Source organism: Rhinichthys klamathensis, unplaced genomic scaffold (assembly GCF_029890125.1).
Source record: "Rhinichthys klamathensis goyatoka isolate OS25496 unplaced genomic scaffold, OSU_Roscu_1.1 h1tg000624l_1, whole genome shotgun sequence".
NCBI classification, from domain to species: domain Eukaryota; kingdom Metazoa; phylum Chordata; class Actinopteri; order Cypriniformes; family Leuciscidae; genus Rhinichthys; species Rhinichthys klamathensis.
In genome coordinates, this window is record NW_026607073.1 from 656,448 (window position 1) to 680,525 (window position 24,078).

Genomic DNA, 24,078 nt, shown 5'->3' on the forward strand with positions numbered 1-24,078 from the left:
GGGGCGCGGCGGGTTCATCCTCCTAGCTCCTCTTAGGAAGCGGATGACCAACTCATGTCTTCCCAATGACTGGCCGTGCGTCGATTCTGCGAACGCTGCCACGGCCGCCACATACACTTTGAGCGTGGATGGGGACCTCCCCTTATCCAACAGCTCTTGTAGGAAGGAGAGCAGCTGCGCCACCCCGCATGTCCGCGGGTCCAGACCTCTGTCGGTGCACCATTCCGAGAACACCGACCATTTAGACGCGTAGAGCCTTCTTGTAGAAGGGGCTCTAGACTGCGTGATCGTGTTCATTACTCCTTCTGGCAGGGCAACGAGTACCCGTTGATCAACCATGCGTGCAGAGACCAGCGCTCCGGATGGGGATGCCAGATCGTGCCGCGAGCCTGAGAGAGGAGATCTGCCCTCACCGGAATCGGCCACGGAGCTGTATGTGACAGCCGTGCCAGCTCCGGGAACCAAATCTGATTCTCCCAACGTGGGGCTATGAGGAGCACCGAGTGGCGCGTTTCCCTGATTCTCTTGATTACCTGTGGTAACAGAGAGACCGGGGGAAAAGCATATAGCCGGAGGCTGGGCCAAACCTGGGCCAGCGCGTCCTCGTCCTTCGAGAAGAACGTTGGGCATTGAGCGTTGTCTTTTGACGCAAATAGGTCGACTTCCGCCCTGCCGAACAGGCGCCACAGTTTCTGGACCGTTTGGGGGTGCAGGGACCATTCCCCTGGGGGAACGTTGTCCCTGGACAGTTTGTCTGGGCCGTCGTTCAAATGGCCCGGCACATGCGCCGCCCTCAGCGAGCGCAGGTGCAACTGGGACCAAATAAGGAGGCGCTCCGTCAGATTGCAGAGATTTCTGGATCTGACACCGCCCTGCCGGTTTACATAGGATACCACAGACATGTTGTCCGAGCGGACGAGAACATGTTGGTCCTGTATGAACGGGAGGAAGCACTTCAGCGCATTCTCGACCGCTATCATTTCCAGACAGTTTATGTGAAAACACCTCTCTTGGTCTGACCACTGGCCGAAGACCGGTCTGCCCTCGAACAGCGCGCCCCAACCCCAGTTGGACGCGTCTGTCGAAATGACTTTCCGATAAGAGACGGTTCCCATCGTCACTCCCAGCTGGTACCAGTCGGCCACTAACCAGGGCTGCAGAGCCGCTATGCAGGTCTGAGTCACTCTGATTTTCTGACCGCCAGAAACCCAAGCTCGGCGGGACGCGCGAGCATTCAGCCAGCGTTGGAGCGGGCGCATGCGCAGTAGGCCCAGCTGAAGCACCGCTGCAGCTGACGCCATACAGCCCAACATCCTCTGAAAAGTTTTCAAAGGGAGAAAGCTGTCCCTTTGGAAAGACGCGGCTAGGTGGCGAACACGGAGCGCGCGCTGTGCCGATAGACGAGCCGACATAGTCACCGAGTCCAGTTCCATTCCTAAAAAGGAAATTGACTGGCTGGGTAGTAATGAGCTCTTGGTCCAGTTGACCGTGAGACCCAAGCTTTCCAGGTGACTGAGAAGCACTGTTCTGTGAGACAGCAGCTCCGTCTCTGACTGTGCCAAAATCAGCCAATCGTCCAGATAGTTCATTATCCGCAGCCCCTGACTTCTCAGGGGGGCGAGCGCCGCGTCCATGCACTTCGTAAATGTACGGGGTGCCAGAGACAGGCCGAACGGCAGGACGGTGTATTGATATACCTGACCGTCGAAGGCGAATCTCAAAAATCGCCTGTGACGGGGTATTATCTGAATCTGGAAATAGGCATCCTTCAGATCTAGAGAAATAAACCAGTCCCTCGGGCGAACGTGCGCGAGGATTTTCCTGGTCGTAAGCATTTTGAACGGTCTTTTCACAAGCACCCTGTTCAAATGTCTCAGATCTAGGATCGGTCTGAAGGTTCCGTCCTTCTTGGGTACGAGAAAATAACGGCTGTAAAAGCCTGACTCGCTCAGAGAAGGCGGCACCTTTTCTATAGCCCCTTTGCACAGCAGCTTTGCTATTTCTGCGTGAAGTAGGTGTGCTACTTCCGTATTCACTATCGTCGCGGTCCGGGCTCGAAAGCGCGGGGGACGGCGAATGAATTGAAGTGTATAGCCCTGCTTTATTGTGCTCAGCACCCATTCCGAAATCCCCGGGATAGATTCCCACGCAACTATGTGAGCCGCTAGGGGGCGAATGGCCTCCAGGTTCAGATCGCCGCCATTCGCGGGCTTGTGAAACTGAACCGGAGCTGAGAGCGCGGCGCGCGCGCTCTCTGTTCTGGGCAACGGCTGCTCGCTGAAAACCGAAACCGGCTGCTTTGTGTGAGATGTCCCAATCATAAGGGATGGGGAACCTTTTTTCCTCACTTTTTGACACGCGAGCGGCGCTTTGGGCGGAAAAGCGTTCTGTAAGCGTGAGCGCGTTTGCGCGGGCACGAGACTTACACATGTATTTGACGCCCCGATCAAAATGGATGGGGAGCGTTTTATTATCGCCCTGCGTTTCATGATAACACTTAAACGCGCGGGCGGCGCCCGGGGGGAGGTTTGTGTTAGCAAGCGTGAACGCTCTCTGGCGGGAACGGGACTTACATTCATAACCTGCTGTCTTGACCGTGTAACAGAGCGGGCAGATAGTGGGCACAACACTGTGGACACATTTCTTACATTCAACACTCGAGCGGCTTTTCTGCGCTTTATGAGAGTGTGCTCTGTGGGTGACACGATATTTGATGTGCTTGTGTGTAGGGGTGAACACTGGGAGGTGGGCACTTTCACTACACTTAGAACACTGACGGCGTGAGCCGGACCAGACATAATACTCTTTTTGAGATTTCTCTGGGTCGCCGTGAAAACGGCGTTTGTGTGCAGGCGAGAGGGTGGACAAACCGGCTCGTTGGCTGCTAAATGAACCACTGCAGTAGCCTGACTGAAGGGGACTGACAGGGAAATAAGCTTCGACGGCGGTCCGGCCGCGGCGGGACACGCGCGTCTTTTCTCTCTCTTTGTTAGGAGGATTTCGCGTGCTCAGACTTCAGCGTGATCTTCTGCCGAGGCCCCCTGGGGGGCGGCGGTCTGTGACGGCTGTCTGAGCGCGACCTAGGGCGGCCGCCCTGACGTCGCTGCGAAGGCTGGGGTTGTGCTGGACGCTGGGTGTTAGCTCGTACAGGAGGCTGGCTTTGTTTCTCGCGAGAGCGGCCTGTAGCGGAGCTCGAGCGTCGCGGCAGGAAGAGATTCATGGCCTGCGTGGTCTTCTGCACTTCAGAGAAACGGTCAACGATCCCGTTAACCGCTGGGCCGAAGAGACCAGTGGGGGAGAGCGGCGCGTTCAGGAAGGTGGCTCGCTCAGTTTCCCTCATATCCGCGAGCGTCAACCAGAGATGCCTCTCTGTTACAGTCAACGCGGCCATGGCTCGTCCGATAGCCTGAGCTGCGGTTTTGGTGGCGCGGAGAGAGAGATCCGTCGCGCTTCTCAGATCTGTAACCGCAGCTGGATCCCGGCCCTTCTCGTCCCATTCACGGAGGAGGTCGGCTTGCAGGATCTGTAACACAGCCATGGAGTGGAGAGCAGACGCGGCCTGGCCGGAGGCGGCATATGCGCGGCCGACCAAGGCGGACGTGGCTCTGCAGGCTTTAGACGGGAGGGCTGACCGAGACCGCCATCTCGCGGAGGGCGGGCAAAGGTGCGCTGCGACCGTCTCTTCCACAGGGGGAATAGCCGTGTATCCCTTCTCGGCGGCGCCGTCCACTTGGGAGAGCGACGCGGAGGCCTGGGACTGAAGTCTCGAGGAGAATGGTGCATTCCAGGACTTCGTTAGCTCCGTATGAAGTTCCGGCAGGAAAGGAGCGGGCCTGCTCGTTGAAGCTGCACGGCGGCGGCTTTGAAGGAAACAGCCGTCGAGCCTGTTCGGCGCGGGTTCCTTCGGCAGCGACCACTCGAGCCCGAGGCGGTCGACGGCCTGCGTCAGCAGGCGCATAAGCTCCGCGTCAGCTCCAACGCGGGAACGGCTGGATTCCTGGATCGACGAGGAGCCGGAGTGAAGCGACCATTCCTCGCTGTCCGATGCCAGGATGGAGCAGCAGTCTCTCGTGGCATGTTCCTCGGCCTCCTCCTCAGACGCGACGGCAGTGAGGCTCGTGAGCGGCAGCTGCGCGTCGGGGAGGGGAGGCGGGGAGGGCGAAAGCGAGGCTCGAGGGAGATCCTCCGGCGAGCGCGTCGCTGTGGCCACGGGCTCCGGCTGCCTCAGGGAACGGCGCTTCTTCCTGCGCGGTCCCCCGGAGGGCGGAGCGGCTGCATCCGGGTTAAAGACTTCGAGTCGAGCCCGTAGGGTCGACAGCGGAAGCGCTTCGCAGAACTCGCAGCCCCCGGACGCGAGGGCGAGCTCTGCATGTTCCAGGCCCAGGCAGAGAGCGCAGATCACGTGGCGGTCTCCAACGCTGAGCGGGGCTCTGCACGAGCCGCAGGAAGTGCGAGGCATCTTTAAAAAGACGCTCGCGCTCTTTTAGAAATAGCTCTTTTAGAATGCAATTTAAAAGGATACGTCGCCGGATAGCGTAGCTCGCATGGATGGCTGAAGGTGGCGAAGACGGCCGGCTTCCTCAGCGCTGTCCTAAGCTGGCTGTTCGCTGTTCGACGGCGGCGGTGGCTTCTCTCAGATCCAGCGATGCGGAGAGCTCGCTGAAGAGTCGAAAAATCAGGGAATTCAGCCTACGAGCCCCTTCTTATATACGCTAAGCCACGCCCATTCTGGCGGGCTATGACGCTATGAAGGCGCGAGCGCCCTTCATTGGGTGTGACGTCACGCGGGGCTCACTGGTAGGCTGCAGCAGATGCATGCAGGGCAGCCAATAAGCACGCGAGATGGCCTGCTCTAGGTCTGCTAGCTGCTGCACTGCGTTGACAATGAATACAAAATTAAGGATAATTTTTTGGCTTCAATATCTCGAGAAGATGAATCTTTCCCGTAGCGTAAGCTAAACTTACGCAATACGAGAGAACCTCTCGTAAGAGAACTGAATGTTTCCACAAAGGTTAGGCTACCTTGAAAAGTCTGTTTTTTTATCTGCCCTGCAAAAAAAAAGAAAAGAAAACTGACTCTGTCTTTGATGTAAATGGTGAAACCAAGACTGTGTTGTCAGTGCAAGAGAAACTTTATATTGTAAACTGGGAACATAAGTCCTTTCACTCACAGATTTAATATAAAATACACTCTTTGAATCTAGCAAACCCCAAGTGGTCTCTCGCAGCATCCCTTGGTGGGAATCTGGGCTATTGTTTTCCAGATGCACCTTTTCAATATATGCGTTCCTTTGTTTCCACTTTCCCTGTTTCAATAAAAAATGTTTTCTTCATCAGCAACTCTGATTGAATCATGTTCAGCTCCAATAACCAAGCAGAAAACGTGATGGTGGAATGACTAGAGGGAAGGAGGGGGTGGGGGTAAGTGCTGGTGGGGGTTAGAGAAAGACAGGAGAAAGTGGGGAATGAGTTTAATGGAGGCTGAAGAGCAAGAAATTCCCACGAAACTGTTTCAAACCTTTGTGTTAGCCTGTCTCCTCAGCACAACATATGGGTTGCTCGTCTGCATATTAGGGGTTTTAACCAGATGAACTAGTTAGACAAACTCTTCCTCGGAGATCATTATAGGCCCAGATGGAGTGTTTTTTCCACATTTTCTGCTCTGAATCTGGCAGGAAATCAGTGGAATTCTGCAGATTTATAGCTACACTCTTATAGAAGAAAAGATTCTAGTACCTTAAAGGGTTCGGCCAGGCACTATATGTAGAACCTTTTTTGGGGTTTCCATCATGGGATAATTTTATGGATTTAGTTTTAATTAAGGTTTTTTTTTTTTTTTTTTTTTTTTTACTGCTCGTAAACATACTTTATCTTTAGAAAAAAAAAATGAAATAACCTGTTAAACATGAAAGTATTATGTTATTATAAGAAATTTTTCCTTATATAGAACCGTTTTGGCATAAAGGGTTCTTTAAAGTCAAGAAGTAAAAACCAAACAGTTTTTGTTCCTATTGACTTCCATTGTCTTTTTTGTCCAAATAATAGTTGTCAATGGGAACCGAAACTGTTGGTTACCATCATTCTTGAGGAGGGTGAGTAAATTATGACAGAATTTTCCTTTTTGTTAGAACTATCCGTTTAAGTGCATGTATTAAGTGCAAACCTTTAGTTTGATGTACTTGAGATCCTCACTGTGATTTGGACAGTTAAAACACACTCTTTCTTGGATCATTGATCTATACTGGGGCGTTTGGATCCACAGGACGAGCACACCCTGCTGGCCTCGCTAACACCTATCCAGCAGCAACCTCAGATTTCCCAGGAGAACTCCCAGTACTGATCAGGCAAGCTTCAGTGGTTGTGCAGAGAATAGCTACAGGTTGATAACTGCTGGCTTGTAGTGAAGGGCTGCTCAAGTGTCTTGTGATTCACCCCTGGTACATTTGTTTTCCAGTCTACTTCAAAAAGAATAAAATAAAATAAACATAGCTTGTGAATTTTTTTTTTTTCCATATGAACACATAATCACCAGCCTTAGTGTCTTTTCATATTTTTCTTTACATATATTTTTAATCTGCCATGTTTTTATCAGTTTATGCATTTCATTAATTAATGTTGAAATAGCTGAACAAAGTAAAGTTTGTTTCTTTCAAGTGCATAAACCAATTGTGAACCCTCCACATCATGCTTCATCGTCATAATTGTTTTGATTAAAAACATACACGCATACACACATTGAAATAATTCTGTTAAATTAAGTTCACTTCATCATACACACGTTCAGTAACACAGACGAGAATTATGAATACTAACAACCTTTAATTGTATTGTGTATTTTTTCATAATGTCAGATGAGGTTTTATGTGTTGTAACTTTTTAAATGTATTCTACAATTTCAACAATGAAAATAGCCGCTTGATATTTTAGTATTTAACATTTTTCTATTTCATAAATAGTTTTGTGTTTCATAATTGTTTTACTAGTTACATGTTGTGGAAAAGTCTATAATACGGCAACTTCCATGGTGTGACAAAAGGTCAGCATGTGTTCAATGAACTACCTTTTCCGGACTGCATTAAAAAACAATAGCTTATAACTTGGCAAGCTAAATATTCTAAGTAGCTTCCCCAACACTGCTCAACAAACACAGTGTCCTGGGACTTTATGCTGAAAAATAGTGTGCCTTTTCTCAAATTTGAATTGCACTCATGACACACACACACACACACAAATAAATACTAGAAATGCTTTACACATTAAAGGGGTCATATAATGCCATTTTTACAAGTTAATATGAATGTTTAGGGTCTAAATGAAAACTTTGTCATATACTTTTATTAAAAATTCTCATTAGTATTTTAAGAAAACACTAATTTTACCTGGTCAAAAACAGCTCTGTTTTCAGCACGCCGTTTCAGTGCATATGCCTTTAAATGATAATGAGCTTCGCTCACTCCGCCCTTCTGTTCTGCTGGCGTTTTGACACAACACACGTGGGGCCCTATTTTAACGATCTGAAACGCAAGTGTCAAAGCGCAAAGCGCAAGTAACTTTGTGGGCGGATCCCGGCGCTGTTGCTATTTTCCCGGCGGGATAAATGCCTCTTGCGCCTGGCGCAAATCTAAAAGGGGTTGGTCTGAAGTAGCTTCATTATTCATAGGTGTGGTTTGGGCGTAACGTGAAATAAACCAATCAGAGCGTCATCTCACATTCCCTTTAAGAGCAGGCGCGCTTGTTCTAAAGCGGATTCCTATTATAACGGCGGATTTACCTGGCGCGCGCCAGGAGCGGTTCACAGCCGAGGAGAGCAACGTTCTCGTCAGGGCCGTAAAACACAGAGAAGTGACATTGGGGATGGAGAAACCCACCCAAATTAACTTCTGTTAAACAAGCGTATAATAATTTGGGTAAATGTGTAAGCTACATGTATGCTTTTATAATAAACTATCTATCTATCTATCTATCTATCTATCTATCTATCTATCTATCTATCTATCTATCTATCTATCTATCTATCTATCTATCTATCTATCTATCTATCTATCTATCTATCTATCTATCTATCGTAATAATGTATGATTTGCAAAAATGAAAACTGCTGCTTAGATGAGAGAATCGTATGCGCGTTGTGCACCCGCTACATTATGGCCAAACATGCGCGCTTAAAATAGCATAATGGACAACGCGCAACGCGCCACTGACTTTAGACTAGTTTTTTTCTGGTCAGTGGTGCAATTGTTTTATAGAACAGCAAAATAGCATGAGGGAAAGTTTGCGCCGGAACACGCCTCCTCTTTGCGCTGAACCGCCCCGGGGAGCGCAAGTGTATTTCTTAGTTAACTGACGTGCATCTGTGGAGGGAAAAGCCCGCTTTGCGCGGGTGCAAAATAGGAATGATACATGCGTCAGTGTACAAAGTCATTTGCGCCGAGTGCAAGATAGGGCCCGTGGAGTGTTGCCTTGACAACAGTTGAGGGTATATTTTGGAGTAAGAATGGCAGAGTCTCTTGAGGACACATCTGTGCAACCGTATCAGTTTGAACCGGAGTTGGACCCGGAACAAGATGACAGGCGCAAAGAAGTTCGACAATTAAGGCTCGAACAGGACGTTTATGAATGGTTGGTTAACGTAATGTCACTTTGATCTATTTTTGGGTAGCTAGAGTAGTGAGATACGAACGCTGTGTGTTTACTGATGTATACGTTAGTTCATTGACAGATTGACGTTACAACTAATGGTCATGAAAAACTTTTTTTCGTGATTTGCAAAGATTAATATAAAGGTTAATAAAACTTTACACTTACTTCTTCTGGAGGTGCAGAGGGAATATAAATAGTTGCCACCGATTATTTTTTCAGGAGCAGCTTCTTAGCAAAACCAGCTTTATACTGATCCTCGTTTATAAAGCAGTCTGGTGAGAAATGATTCGCACAAACATGAACGCATTGACGTTGCTCGTGGGGAATATTCCCTTCGAAAACAAAACTCAGCCACTGCGTCTTCAGCGGTTTGGATTTAGGAACATCAAAATGACTGCTGTGTTCGTTATTACACCGAAGAACAGAACACCACAATCGCTTAGACGCCATTCTGCTCATAAACAGTGCTCCAGCACATCAACAATGACGGACTATGATGACAGCTCGCTCAGGGCGAGTCTCTGTTGAAACGCTGCTGTCAATCAACAATTGTGGGAGGGGCGTCCATTTTATTGACGTCACAAAAACGAACAGCTCAATTTGAGGCAGGGGAAAACATATAAGGAGATTAAAACAAAAACACTGGATGGATTTTTATAATTATATGATGGTTGTGTACAGGCAATGCCAACACACATTTCAGTACAATCAACTTGTAAAAGTGCATGTACCATTATATGACCCCTTTAAGTGTAAAACATTGTCAAAAGATGCTTAACAAGAAAATGCATTATGAATGATAAAGTAGGCCGATCACATTATACATGCAGAAGTGGTAAAAAGGTGTCAACAGTGAGATTTATATAACATTGTCTACTCATTCATACCGGTATATGTATGATTGAGTCTCCCCTGCTATAAAGGAGGTGAAAAACAGTTTAAAAGAGTACATTCATACTAAAGTACCAAGATGACCTACTTCCTGCGAGATTCTGAAGTGCGCATCCAGTGGACACTTTACTTTCCCAAGAGGCCAGAATTGTAAATTACAATGAAGTGATGCAATGACGCTGGTACTGTAAGTCACATGACAACGACAATATGGAGAATTTAGTATTTCCAGATAGTTTTTAAATGGTCACAAAGTAAATGCTTATTCAAAAGAAGTGCCTACTCAGAGAGTATGTGATTTTGGACATAGCATGTGTAGGCTATCTTATAGTGAATGGCTTTAAATCTGTCCCAGGTACAGAGACACAACGCTCTGTGCAGCCAAGCATGCAGGTGCAGCGTGAGGGAGTTATTGCAATTAATTAAGGCGGGAACAGATGAACCCTGTGTGTGTGTGTGTGTGTGTGTGTGTGTGTGTGTGTGTGTGTGTGTGTGTGTGTGCAAATGCAAGTGTGTATGTGAGTGAAGACACAGAGGAGTGAGCACTAATTAATTAAGTCAGGTTTTTGCAGAGGTGTAATCAGACGGACCTCATTGCGTATTCACTGCCCACATTCAGAGTCAATCATGATATCCAGTGTGGAGGCTTGTGGCCTGTGATGTCCAAACCATCCATTAAAGGAAGTATGATCCTGCACAGCATCATACAGCAGATGATTATTTTTATTGAATTATTTTATTCTGTAATTCTCATGCTACTATAATTATTAATGTTATGTTGCCTGCAGGGTAAGACTTGACTGGAAAAACTTAACGAAGAGTCACTCCAGTAATTTTTAGAATTTACTTTTTTTTAAATTTGTTTTTATCTTTTTTATTTAAGATTTTTAATTTTGAACACATTCCATACTTTTATATTTTATTCAGTAAATACTGACAAAAATAAATTACTAGTATTGCATATATTAATTACACCATATAATTACACTTTTTTTAAACAAATGGTCACTGGATTGGCTGAAAGTCTGGCAGTCCCTGAGTCTGTAAAACTTGACCAAGTTTTACAGACTCAGGGACTGCCAGACTTTCAGCCAATCCAGTGACCATTTGTTTAAAAAAAGTGCCATTCCATGGCTCTCTAGAATACTCAATTCTGATTCTCAATCGGAAGGCTGATACCTAGGAAGGCTTCATATCACGACATGAACCTCTGTTGAAGGCTCATTTTGAATGATCCTTGAAAGGTATAGCCTTGATTTCAAGTCCTTATTCAGTGTATTTTCAAGGATGTATCGTGTGTATCCTTCGTGTCCTCCAACCACCTATAATCCTTTGCACACATTCAAATTCACGAAAAAGATTGGGCAGAAGATAAGTTGGTGAGCTTGTTCAATTTCATTATGTAATGTAAGACCTTTTTTTGGGGGCGTTCTAATTATTTAGCCTTCTAATTGAGAAGCAACCACAATATATAACATTGTTATTCTGGGTAATTGAAATTGGTGCTACTTTCATGTTTCTATCACACCGCGGACTCACTCTCTCATTTCATACAAATGCAACCATTGCCTTCTTGCACCTCAGTTATCAATTAAAGTCAAAATTACAGAGAACTACACTTTTATTATAGCTGTAATATAGCTGGCTATTATTGCAGTCCTATCAGCATTTATTTAGCGATGATTTTTTTTAATGTTTTTTTTTCTTCTTTTGTGTGTGTGTGTGTGTGTGTGTGTGTGTACGATTTGAACTTGAACTTGTTTTCAGATGGTCATAATGTTGTTTGGTGAGGTGCCTTAAAACATTATGGTGTGACAGAAGGGACTGAAAAATCAGTTGGCAGAAGCACTCTTTATTTCATCTTTATTTCATTGACTTCATGAAGTCAACAGATTTTATTGGCATGCGTAAAAAATCATTATGAATTTACAATTTCTTTCCACACTTTCACAATAATGTTTACAGTAATGGTTATTTTAATACAGTTTGCTAGAATTAAATGACAACACTAGGGGGGGGGTGTAACCCCGGCATCCTGGCCAAATTTGGTCCAGTGGCCTCTGTCCATCATGGCCTCCTAATCATCCCCATATATATATATATACTAATTGGCTTCATCACTCTGTCTCCTCTCCACCAGTAAGCTGGTGTGCGGTGGGCGTTCTGGCGCACTATGGCTGCCGTCGCATCATCCAGGTGGATGCTGCACATTGGTGGAGGTTGAGGAGATTGCCCCTTTCTATGTAAAGCGCGTTGAGTGCCGAGAAAAGCGCTATATAAATGTAATGAATTATTATTATTATTAACACTATGGGACATCACAGAACAGTAATATCTTGTATATGAACAGGTTAACTGTAATAGCGCATTGTAACTTTTGTAATTATGCGTTTTATATTTAATGTTTTACATTTTAGATAAAAAACTCTAAAGTTATATCTGAAGTTATGTTTGTTGATTATCCCCATATTGAATTTTGTATATGCGGAATGATTTTATATGTGCATATTGGCATATTTTACCCAAAGAGAACTTCATCATTATGGTGACTTCAAATGAAACAACAATATATTTATTATTATAATATTTTTATGAACATTCAGAAAATGAGTCTGCATTGATTTCATAGAATACATTTTTAGTGTAACCATGTTACTTTATTTATTATTAGTAAGAAATTATTATATATTATTAACTATTGTAAAACAGTGTGTGTGTGTGTGTGTGTGTGTACCTGCACTGTTGGTTTATTGTTGGTTTAACTTAAAAAAGTAAGTATCCTGGTAAACTTAAAAATGTAAGTTTATTGAAATTAGAAAAATTGGTTAATACAATGAGGGAGATTGGTTTAATAAAGATGAAAAACAGCACTCTCAAGTTATATCTCATATATTTATTAATACCATGTCCACACAGACGCGTTTCAGCCTAAGCCGTCATTAGTGTGTGGTGTGAAACACCAAAGGGATTGCTTTTAAACATCCCAGGTGAACCCCATTAACATCATCAAATCATCTGCACCGTCAGGTGCATCAGGTTACCAACATTGTAGAAACAGACAAGGAATAACACAACAAAACAGGCCATAGATAATGCTCACATGTAACCCTTATAAACAATTACCAATAAATAAAAATAAAAAGATAAGAGTACGAAAATAATAAAATAATAATAAAATAAGACAAAATGAACACAAATTTAAACATAAGAATTAAGTTGATTAATTTCAGATTAAATTGTTTCACAAGAAACAATTTAAAGCTAATTCTTCATTTAAACCATTGGGGTATACTGTTTGAAGCGTATAAATCCAAAAAGCCTCTCGTTGAAGGAGATAACACTCCCTATCTCCACCCCGTTGAAGAGATTTAACTCGATGCCTTGAAATTTCAAAGTACAAATTTCATGCCCAAATTCATTAAAATGTCTAGCCACAGGTGACTTAATGTCGTGATTACGTATGTTACTTTTGTGTTCGTGTAATCTTATTCTTAACTCTCTTTTTGTTAAACCAACATAACAAAGCCCACATGGGCATTTAAGTAAGTACACAACAAAGGACGTACGGCAAGTAATTCTCCCTCTCACAGAGAATATCTTGCCAGTCCGTGGATGTGGAAAAGAATTACCTATAATCATCGGATTATTTATAAGGGAAATAAGGAATAAGAAATAAGGGAAATTGCCCTGATTAAGGGCTGTAAAAAAATTGTGTAAGAATCAGCTCTAACCATCACATCTCTCAAATTATGTGACCTCTTATAGGCAAAAAGTTGAGGGTTTTGGAAAGACGGGCCGATCTGTGTATCACTAGATAAAACATGCCAATGTTTATTCACTATTGATTTAATCTCACCCGAAAGGTGAGAAAATGTCGTAGATAAGACAACTCGATTATCTGAAATAGTTGTTTTTTTTCTGAAAAAGTGATTCTCGTTCAATGCCACGTACCCTATCCAAACTTGAGTCGAGATTTATATTATCGTAACCTTTAGAAAGGAAACGGTCATATACTATTTTCACCTGGTTTTCGAATTCTTCATAAGTACTACAAATCCTCCTTATACGCAAAAACTGACTATACGGGAGGCTTTTTTTCATAGATGGAGGATGGTTACTTTTAGAATGTAGAAAATTATTCTTATCTGTGGATTTACGAAATACTGTCGTCTGTAGCGCCTGTCCAGTAGATCTAAAAATCTTAACGTCAAGAAAGGATATAGAAGACATACTGTATTCCAAGGAAAATCGTATGGAGTCAAGTTTGGAATTTTAAAATTTTTCAACTGCTCCAATAAAAATGAAAAACACATCATCAATATACCGAAACCAACATTTCAAACAGTGGTGGAAAATATTACTTGGAGAATAAACAAAGCCTGCTTCAAACTTGCCCATAAATAAGTTAGCATAATTAGGGGAAAATGGAGATCCCATAGCCGTACCTTTAACCTGATGATAAATTCTCAAATTTGAAATAGTTCATGGTCAGCACTGTATATGCTAGATCCCACAAAAACTTTCTAGATTTTAAAAAAACTTTCAACATCTAGATTTTAAATAATGTTCCAATGCACATAAACCTAGATTGTGTGGAATGTTAGTATACAGTTACATCCATAGTGCATAACAAATCATCATCTCAAATCAAATCATTTAATCAATAGAAACTTAAAAATATTATGTTTCTGAATTATTTAAGTAGATTTGACAAAAGAAAAAATGTTGTAATATGTAAACATTTTTTTACAGTGTGGTAAACATTATTGTTACGAGGACCAAATCTCACCACAAGTTCAAAAATGACTGGTATTAAATTTTTTTGGTCCCCATGGGAAAACAGCTTTTTGAAAATGTAAAAATTCAGAAAGTTTTCTGTAATGGGTAGAGTTAGAGTAAGGGGATATAAATTACAGTTTGTACAGTAAAAATCATTATGCTTATGGAATGTCCTCATAATGATGGGACTACCAGTGTGTGTGTATGTTTGTGTGTGTGTGTCCCTAGAAACTCTATCACTCCACAGACTCGTCACATAACTTTTCCACCTGACATCCCTCCTGACTATCGCTCCTGACATTCGTCTCAGGTTGAGCTCCTGTGAGGCGGAGGTCCTCTGGTGGGTCGACTGCCTCTCACTCATCTTTTCCCACCTACAGCATCTCTCTCAGTCTCTCAGAGACGCATATATGCAGATTTCACGTTATTTATGAAACATAGGATAGGGTCCTATCTCGCTTCAAAGCCTTTTGTCAGTACTTCTTTCTCATTCTCTTTTCTGCTCCCACATCTTGACGTTCCAGAAACCTTTTGTGGATCAAACGAACCTACTGCAAAAATGTTATAAACTAATTTTCTAAAACTGCAGCCAAATCTTAAATTAAACAAATTCAAGGCTAAGCCCACTCATTTAATGGTTTATATGATGTCATAAGTGCAAAAAGTACTTTTATCATTTCACAGCAATGAATTTATTTTTTCATACATTATTCATACTATCCAAACAGTTACAGCTAGTTGATGTATCTATCAATTAAAAATAAAACAGCATCCATCCTAAAGACCATCTCTCTATTATATTCTCTTATAAGCTACATCTGAATATATAAGTACATGAATATCACACTGCTAATTTCAGATCATTTTTGGTTTAGCAGTATAGTGCTCAGCATTAAGCTGTTGGCACATATCATTGGCCTTCTGCCATGCTGTCATTTTGAAAATGGCACACAGCCCCTAATTGTAACACGTCAAAAAAAAATTCTGCCAGGGATTTCCTTCTGCTGTCAATTAAATGCAAATTTTAAATGTATGCCTAAATATATAGCTCACTCTAGTCTGTAGATTTATGTAATGTTACTTCAGGGTTTCGTTTTGCATCATGTACGGTGGTTTTACTCCAGTGGCTCTTAGGAATGCAGAAATGACCGAAGAAATAGCATGATGGCATAATACTGCACACATTCTTATCTATTACCACCCTCTGCCACTTGAACCACAGATAGAAATAAGTGCATTTAGAATGGCAAAATATGTGAGAATGCAAAGTGAAACATTAAATAAAAAGTATGGGTTGCATATAGTTTGTAAGATTAGGAAGTTCTGTCTTTATGGTTAGACTTGAAACAGTGAGAAATAAATGCATGAAATAGTTACCAATTTTCACGATGCATGTGAAATTAGTTTTAGGGAAAAAATCCACCAAATATGTGGAATATTATCTGAGCAGTACAGAATGAAAATGTGGAAAAGGGAAGAAAGGGAAGTGAAAGAGAAATGATACTGAGAACTTGTTGAGAATCAGTGTTATTTTAGTATTATTAATATACTATAGTATTTAATCATATAGTTTGAATTAGCTTTTATTTTTATATTGTCAGTTTTCATTCACACTGACAGTTTTTAATTTTAGTTTACATTTTAGTCATTTTGTTATATGATTTTGTCAATTTTATTAGTTTAGATGTTTAGCTTTAATTTATTTTAACTGCTCTGCAAGAGAACACTGACTGTCCAGCCATGGGCTGAGCAAGTTAACATGAAACACCTGAGTCTTTTTGCGATGATCTGGCAGGCTCATCTCATAATTGGTTTCTCCCATCTTTCTTAGGACCTCATAAGGCCCTTGCCACTTTGCAAGCAGGTCATTGTCTGAAGTTGGCAGGAGAAGCAACAACTTCTGACCTGGAACGAGTGTCCTTTTCCTTGAAGACTTGTCATACCATATTTTCTGTTGCTGTTGGGCTCTAGTCATGTTGTCATGGACTAGTTCTGACATAGCGTCCATCTTCTTCCTCATTTTCAGAACATAGGATACTATGCTGGTTTGCTCTCGTGGTTCATCCCCCTTCCACGCCTCTTTCAGGACATCCAATGGCCCCCGGACTTGGCGGCCATAGAGCAGTTTGAATGGTTAGTAGCCTGTGGAAGCCTGGGGGACCTCTCTATAGGCAAACAATAAGTATAAGCAGCCACTGGTCCCAGTCAGAGCCCGTCTGCGAGACGAACTTGCGTAGCATGGACTTTAAGATGTGATTGAAACTTTCCACCATGCCATCTGTCTGGGGGTGGTCATTAACGGGTGTATGCCTAACATGGTGTAGACTTTCTTGATCTGCTTAGAGGCAAAATTTGTGCCCTGATCTTTTAATATCTCTCTTGGAATGCCTACCTGTGAGAAAAGCGGTGTCAGTGCATTGACAATTTGCCTTGTCTTAACCTTTTTGAGGGAAAAAGCCTCTGGGTACCGCGTTGCATAATCACAAATAACTAAAATGTAGCGGTTTCCTGTCCTACTCCTCTCCAAAGGGCCTACCACATCCATTGCTATTTGATTAAATGGTACATCGATAACAGGAAGGCTAACCAAGGGGGCCCTGTCTCCCTTCTTGACTGGTGCAGTCAGCTGATATTTGGGACACGACTTGCAAAACTCCATCACATCCATATAATGCCTTGGCCAATAAAACCTGTTGGAAACTCTAGCAAGTGTCTTCTGTTGGCCTATGTAGCAACATTGAGAATGGACCAAACACAATTGAAGCTTTCAGACATAACCAAACACAAGGGGCTGCATATTCCAAATTATCCCTGAGGCTATGAGCCAAGAAGACCTTTTGTTGCTTAACTAAAGGGAGAATGTTGTCAATGTTTTATAATTTGGCAAGAACAGATCTGTTCAGAAATGGTGAAGCAAGAGGCCCTAACAAGACGTCACCTGACCCCTGCGACTAAACAGACTGAACCATTCAGCGTCCCGAGCTAGTTTTCCCCTCATCAATTATATCCTTAAGGCTGAAAAAGTGGACTTGCATACAAAATACCCTTTGTCTTGAAGACAGCCATTTGCGAAACTAAACCCTCACGTGGTACACACCACGGATGCACAAATGCTGACCATAAGGATACCCACACACACACACACACATAAGGACTTTCCTCCAATTCTCCAATACCAATAAAACTCATCCCAGAACAATTCTTGACTGACCCAGAATCAAAATCGTGTAACATAACAATTATATATTGTGTTTACAACCCCTGTATGTGTCTATTCTGCTTAGATCACATCTAAGTCATGTAATTGTTTTAAATATTAGAGATACTGGAATGAAAGTGTCGTGTTTCCTATCATTATGCTCGTATGTGTTTAATTCAAAAGATGGCTTGATTGAAATCTGTGTAAAAATGTTTATGTTCTTAAAATGGAAATTATGTCTAAACTGAATCCTATGTTCAAGCTGATGAGTAAGCAGACCACAGAGAGCACATGATTCGCGATGAGAGAAGGGGGGGGGGGGATAGAAAAGACCCCCTTCTCAAATAACCATAATAGTGTCTTATTGTCCGAATTCCAAATTCCTCCAGGAGGCGGGACAAAACATTGGACTTTAAAACCTTAGACCCGAACACAGAAACTGGCTCTTGTGATCCTCGCTCTTGTGATGCGCTCTTGCTCTGGTGACTCTCTCTTGTGATGCCCGACGATGGTTATAGTAACCATGTAGACGCAGAGACAAATGACCCAAATCAAGATATGGGTTAAAACAGATTTAATTGAAGCCATCTCGTCTCACTTTTCTTTCTTTTCTTAGTTTCTTTCTTTTCCGTTAAAAGTCTCGGTTCTAAGTTAAGTGTTGCTGCAAAGTTTCGTTTTAACGTTTCAACTGCAAAACCAGCTTTCAACTTCAAAGACTTTCATTCATCCGCGCCAACACACCACGTGACTGGCTGTCCAAAGTCTATCCAGGCACACGAGAAGATCAGCCAAGCAACGGACCGGGGAACGCCTTCACACCGACAAAAGGGAATCCTCAAAAGCAAAGCAAGGACAAGCAAGTACCTCCAGACTTGAAACTGCAGGTGCATTTTAATATCAAATTGAATTACCCGCCTAAGAAACGATAAAAGGGTGAAATTAATTATTGATGGTTCGTTCAGGTCATGTCTTTTAAGTGCATATAGAAACTTGGGATCTCACCATCTAACTCCTAAAACTCATTCTTCCTCACTCTCTGTCTTTCTTCAACTTGTATGAATGCGTGTGCGTGTGTTTGTGTTAGATATTTGTTTTGTGTGTTAGCCATAGGCTTATAATCAATAAAGTATTGTTTGTTTTTGAAAAGAGAAGCATTACTTGTGATATGCTTACCGATTTATTGTCTTGAACTTCGATCTAAGTTACCTATGCTTTGACCCTTGATTTATTTCTTAATTAAGCTGTTAGCTGGGAATTAGTCTTTCTTGGCCAAGAAGATATTATATTTCCTAGAATTAATAATTGTTTATGCTTTCCGTTCATTGGATGAACTGATGAACTGATCATACTATTGATTTTGCTACAGTAAATTCTGAAAATAATTCAATTATTAATTATTGATCATAATCCGTTATGAATAATAATTAATTATATTTATACGTGCGTATAATCGCTACATTATTTATGGTGGAGAATGCGGGCAGTTTAACCTAAATTGTAAGCATATACCAAGTAAGTTATCTTTTCATATTGTGCGGATGAGAGATCCGAACCTGCGAAAGTCTGTGTGTGACGGATGGAGAGCGCGCAGCGCGCGCCCTGTTTGAATGAATCTGCTGCTTGAGAGACGCACCCCAGAAAGAGCTGTTAATCTGTCTGCCTCCATATATGTTATTTTTTCAACTGCAGTAAAATAACCCAAGATATAAAATATCACACAACAATAAGGTGAGAATTGAGCGTGTTCCTCAATTTCTGAAATACCTTGATTAGGCTATAGCTTACTGACGTCTGCGTGTTCCAGCGTCTGTCAAAGCTATACATGTGTGTGTATCAGCCAGAGAGCTTAACAAAATTATACTGCAGTAATTAAAATAACTATATAAGAACGAATATTATCCTCAGAGCGATGAGCGTGTTCCTCATCTAACGTTATATATATTTTTATCCGATTTACAGTGCGTGTTCCACTGCGACCCGTGATAAACATAGAAGCAGTTATATTTATCGGATTGTCAATGCGTGTTCCATTGCAATCCTAGTAATAAACAGCTGTTTGTCTATGTTTGCTTGTATGTTGGTGTCTGTTCAATGAATTCTCGTGTAAACACTGCGTGTGTCCGAGTGTAGTTGAATAAGAGTTATTTTTATTGTGTTCAAGTAAAGCTTGACGTTGAAACTAACCAACAGTGAAGAACCCTGTTGTTCGTGTGCTCAGATAAACTTGCACAGAAACGATCCGCCGTCGCCATCGTTCCATCTATTATAACGCAAAGCTGTCGCTTGCTTAAAGTTAATATCACTCCTAATAAATTGAGTGAAGCCCCACATCGTAAAACCAGCTAAAGCTACGAGTGGTGTATTTTTGTACAGTTTGAAATGCGCCGACATTTCCCGTAATATGATCGACTGTTACTGTACATGCATATTCTATAAACATTGTTGAAATGCGCCGATCATTTCATGTAACAAACTGTTGCAATTCACATGGTTGCCCACTAGAGTTTGTTTGGTCGCTATAGTTACGATCGTGACACGGAAGTCTTTACCAACGCTTCCGGGGAACTCTGACCTCTCAGGCTTGAGTCACTAGAGTGTAAACAAACCCTTTGGTGGCTAGCTAAGCCAGCTAACCCCTTGCTAAGATAACCAAAGCAGTTGTTACAGTGAAGCCTGCTAAAGCCTTAAACATTATTTACATCAGTAGTATTAACATCAATGGTTAAATACAGTGTCTGTTTGAACAACGTTAAAGTGATTTAACAACTTTACACCTGTTGGTCTTCTCTTCTGTCTTATTTACCTTTCCCATATCTTACTTAACCCATATTTTCCGTGAAAAGGAAGTCGTTTGCAATTGTTAATTCCTTTACCTGCATTTTACTTGAAAAAGAAAATGCTGGTTTATGATTATTAATTGTCAAGTTCGAATTTGATTTTTTTTAACGGAATTATTAAATTAAAATTTAAATCCTATTTTTCTTAACAGGTAATTTCTAATGATTTCTCGATTTATTTTTAATAAATCTAATTTCATAATTTCTAAATTTCTCTTTTAGATCTAATCACAGGCGAATAAGTCTTAAACTTTGAAAGTTAAGAACTTATTCCACCAACATTTTCCCTATTACAAAATATTGTTAGACTCATACTTGCTTCTTATTGTTATTGCGTAGTATCCTCCTTTTCTCATTTATTTCAGTTGTGGTTATAAACTTAACCATTCTATTTTACTTATTCATTTACCCCTTTATTTAATTTCCCTTTCTTATTTTGTCCACTATCATTATTACTTTCTTTCATCTTCATTACCTCTTCCTTTTTGCTTGGAAGTGACACACCTGAGCCTCAATAGGAGACATTGGTATCTCACTACGAGTTTCAAATAAATCAGAGATAACCCTCTCTTTCAAAAGTTTATTTGTGAATGTTTAGTTGTTTGGCAACTGTCAATTCCATACTCGTAGTTCGACAAAGGCTCCAGCCATTTGTGGATCCAATCTCCTTCCCTCCTTCCCTTCTCACATCTTTCCTGTGCTGTCCTGTTTTATTCCATCCCATTCTTCGCACTTGTAGGGAATACACCTGAGAGAACCATCAATTGATTCAAAAGAAAGAGAAAGACAATCTTTCCAAAGAAATCATTAGGTATTTGATTTTTAATCAAACCCTCTCTGTTCTCCGTACTCTCCCTGCATCTGTGTACGCAATTTACAATTTGACATCTCATCCAAGATCAATTAACAGAGACAAGTGTTGAGCAACCGTCGCCTTCAAAGCATCCCTGCTGTAAGCGGCCCAACTGACGGTGTGTTGTGTCAATCCTGTCAAGCTCAGAAAAGAGGTATCAGCATTATTTTTGTATTATTTTTCGTTGTAAACGTAAACAATAATATTGTTTAACTTTCTGGAAACAGATTCTCTTTAATAGGAAGCATTTACGAGAAAAATAATATCTCTCCTAGTTGAGAATTTTCTTTCTTGTTTTTCTTTTTTTAAATTGGTTTTTAACCTCTTTCTCTCTTTTTCCCTTACTCAGTTGAGTGACGTAGTCCTCACATCACGAGCTGAAACCAGCTTTTCATTGATAGAAAATATTTATAAAAATATTTCTCCCATTGAAAAAAAAAAAACCTTTACAAATTGAGATTTGTTTTAACCTTTTTCTCTCTCTTTCCCTCACTCAGTTGAGTGACGAAGTTTCCCCATCACTAGCCTACCTGTCTACACTGAGACCAACACGTAGACATTACAACATTTCACTATTAGTGTATCGTCACTGAAACGACACTTAGCTGTTCAACCACATATAGGCTTACATTCCACACAGGTCTGTGTCAGTCTCTTCACCCAGCGTGCCAACATGTCGTGGACGACGAACCACAGTGCCCAAAGGGATGACGTGGACGCCTGGCTCAGAGGCATTACAGACTGCCTCACACCAAAGACAATTGAACTGTTATTATTTTTAATAATAATCATAATTCTGAGAAGATTCCTGACACATGATTCAAGCCACAACCACAACCACGTGGAACTAACCAAAATAACCTGTTCCTTAAGCAATGCCTTCACAGCCCAGCTGAAACTAAGCGACAAGCACATCACCCACCTCCAAGAGGAGCTGACACGTGCCCAGAGCCGCATAGACAAGCTGGAAGTGAAAGTCCAGGACAACTTCAAGTGTCAGACCACTGAGTTCCTGAGAGAGCTGATGCACACTCAACACTGCACAGACCAGCTCAAAGCGAAAGCTCAAGACAAACTCAAAGTGCCTGACGAAGCGGAGCAAGAAACAAAGAAACAAGTTGACAAGCTCCAAGAAGCCCTTGCAGTCACTGAACGTGACAAACTAGAATTAAAGACTGTCCAAAAGCACCTGGTAAACCAACTCCAGTCTGCTGAACATCAGCTAGAGAAAGCCAAAGCTGACATTAAAGATAAGAACTCTGAAATTGATGCTCTGAAAGACCACCTGGAAAGGTGCAGCGCTGAAATGGACCATCTGACCCAACAGCGAGATGACGCCAACGACGAGCTCTACGCGGTCAGAGATGAACTCCAGCACATTTTCCAACAGAAACCAGAGCCAAGAAGGGAGAGACCTCCCTCAGCATCACCCCTGCTGAGCAGAACAGAGTCCTCCATCCAAGAACTGCCATACAACGGAAGAAGTGAATGGCCACAACCCAAAACGTCACCGGCCTTCACCACAGAACTCTTCCCTGCTAACAAACGAAGAGAGCTCATCCAGGCAGACTCCAAAGCTGCACAGGGGATGACCTTTAAAGATCTCAACCAGCTGGTGAAGAATATCACTCAGTTCAACCCGAACTCCACAGAGGGTCCCGACATCCAGACCTACATCAGAGATATCAACTTCCACCTAGAGGTGAGACCACATATGACTGACAGAGACAGATTCTACCTCCTAAGATCCACATCCAGTCCAGAGGTACGAAGCTTCCTAGACAGACAACCTGCTCATGTCAAGTCAAACTACCAGCTGCTATGTGAGACACTGATTAAAGAATTCACAGGCCCAGAGTCGGAACACGGTGTGTTAATCGCTATGGAAACCAAACAAGGTCGACAAGAGACTCCCCAAGCCTACTACTACCGCTTTCGACAAGCCTACTTAGGTGCACATAACAAACCTGAACTTGAAGAGGATGTGAACTTCAAAACCCTCTTCCTGAGAAACCTGCACCCTGGATTGAGTCATCATCTTGGCATCATGGCCTGCCCAGGCACAATGACAATTCAACAGCTACGTGACCTGACACACAAGGCCTACATCAAACAAAAGATGAACTCAAAGAAAGGTTTGAAAACATCCACAGTGTCAAACTCCATCAGCCAAGACACAAGCCTTGCACTGGAAGACACCCAGTGGCATGACAATACCACAGTCCTTCGTAAGGAGCACAGAGAACGTGACTCCCATGCCGATGACACCTACCACACTAACCGCATGGAAATGCCATGGGACCAGCCACGCTTCTCAAGTAACCCACAAGAAGGAAACCACTGGAAACCTAACTGGACATCCAAAGGCCATCAACCAAGGCATCCAAAAGCACTCCATGTGGGTACTCAACAACGAAACCCACCTTGGCACCACTCAGTTAAACACAGCACTGAGTATGCCCAAGAACCAGACAGTTTACCCTCAGAAGACATGGAGCAACTAATGAGGCAACTGAAAGTGTTCATCGGAAATGAGGTAAACATGGATGACGAACAGGATGGCGATGGAACGGAAGACCACCGTTTCATCTGATACACCTTCATAATGAACATGAAGACCACTTGTTCTACAACAACACAGAACAAAGTGGCCTCTCACAGTCAACCACTGACAAACATCCAGAGGTACCAGAAAACACCATCCTGGCTACCCGTCACTCATAAAGAAACCCCCAAACGAGCTCCAAACTCAAGAACCACGTGTGTGCTACAGCAACAACAGTATGCACAGAAGGTCAGAAAGTCTGTCACAACCAGAAGGCATCATCGGAGGAATGCAACAACGGAGACCAAGTTTCGCACTACATCTTCACACATCC

The 24,078-nt window shown here is 42.5% G+C and overlaps 1 protein-coding gene across 1 annotated transcript; it reads left to right on the top strand.

The window, feature by feature from the left end:
• The first annotated feature begins 21,872 nt into the window (after positions 1 to 21,872).
• On the top strand, positions 21,873 to 23,792 carry LOC130076031 (uncharacterized). Its single transcript, XM_056240919.1, has one exon. The coding sequence runs from the start codon at positions 21,873 to 21,875 to the stop codon at positions 23,790 to 23,792; it is 1,920 nt and encodes a 639-aa protein (XP_056096894.1).
• Positions 23,793 to 24,078: the final 286 nt, after the last annotated feature.

What these genes read in the sequence shown, in the direction of transcription:
- LOC130076031 (XM_056240919.1), top strand. Translation starts at nt 21,873, where the DNA reads ATGTCGTGGACGACGAACCACAGTGCCCAAAGGGATGACGTGGACGCC.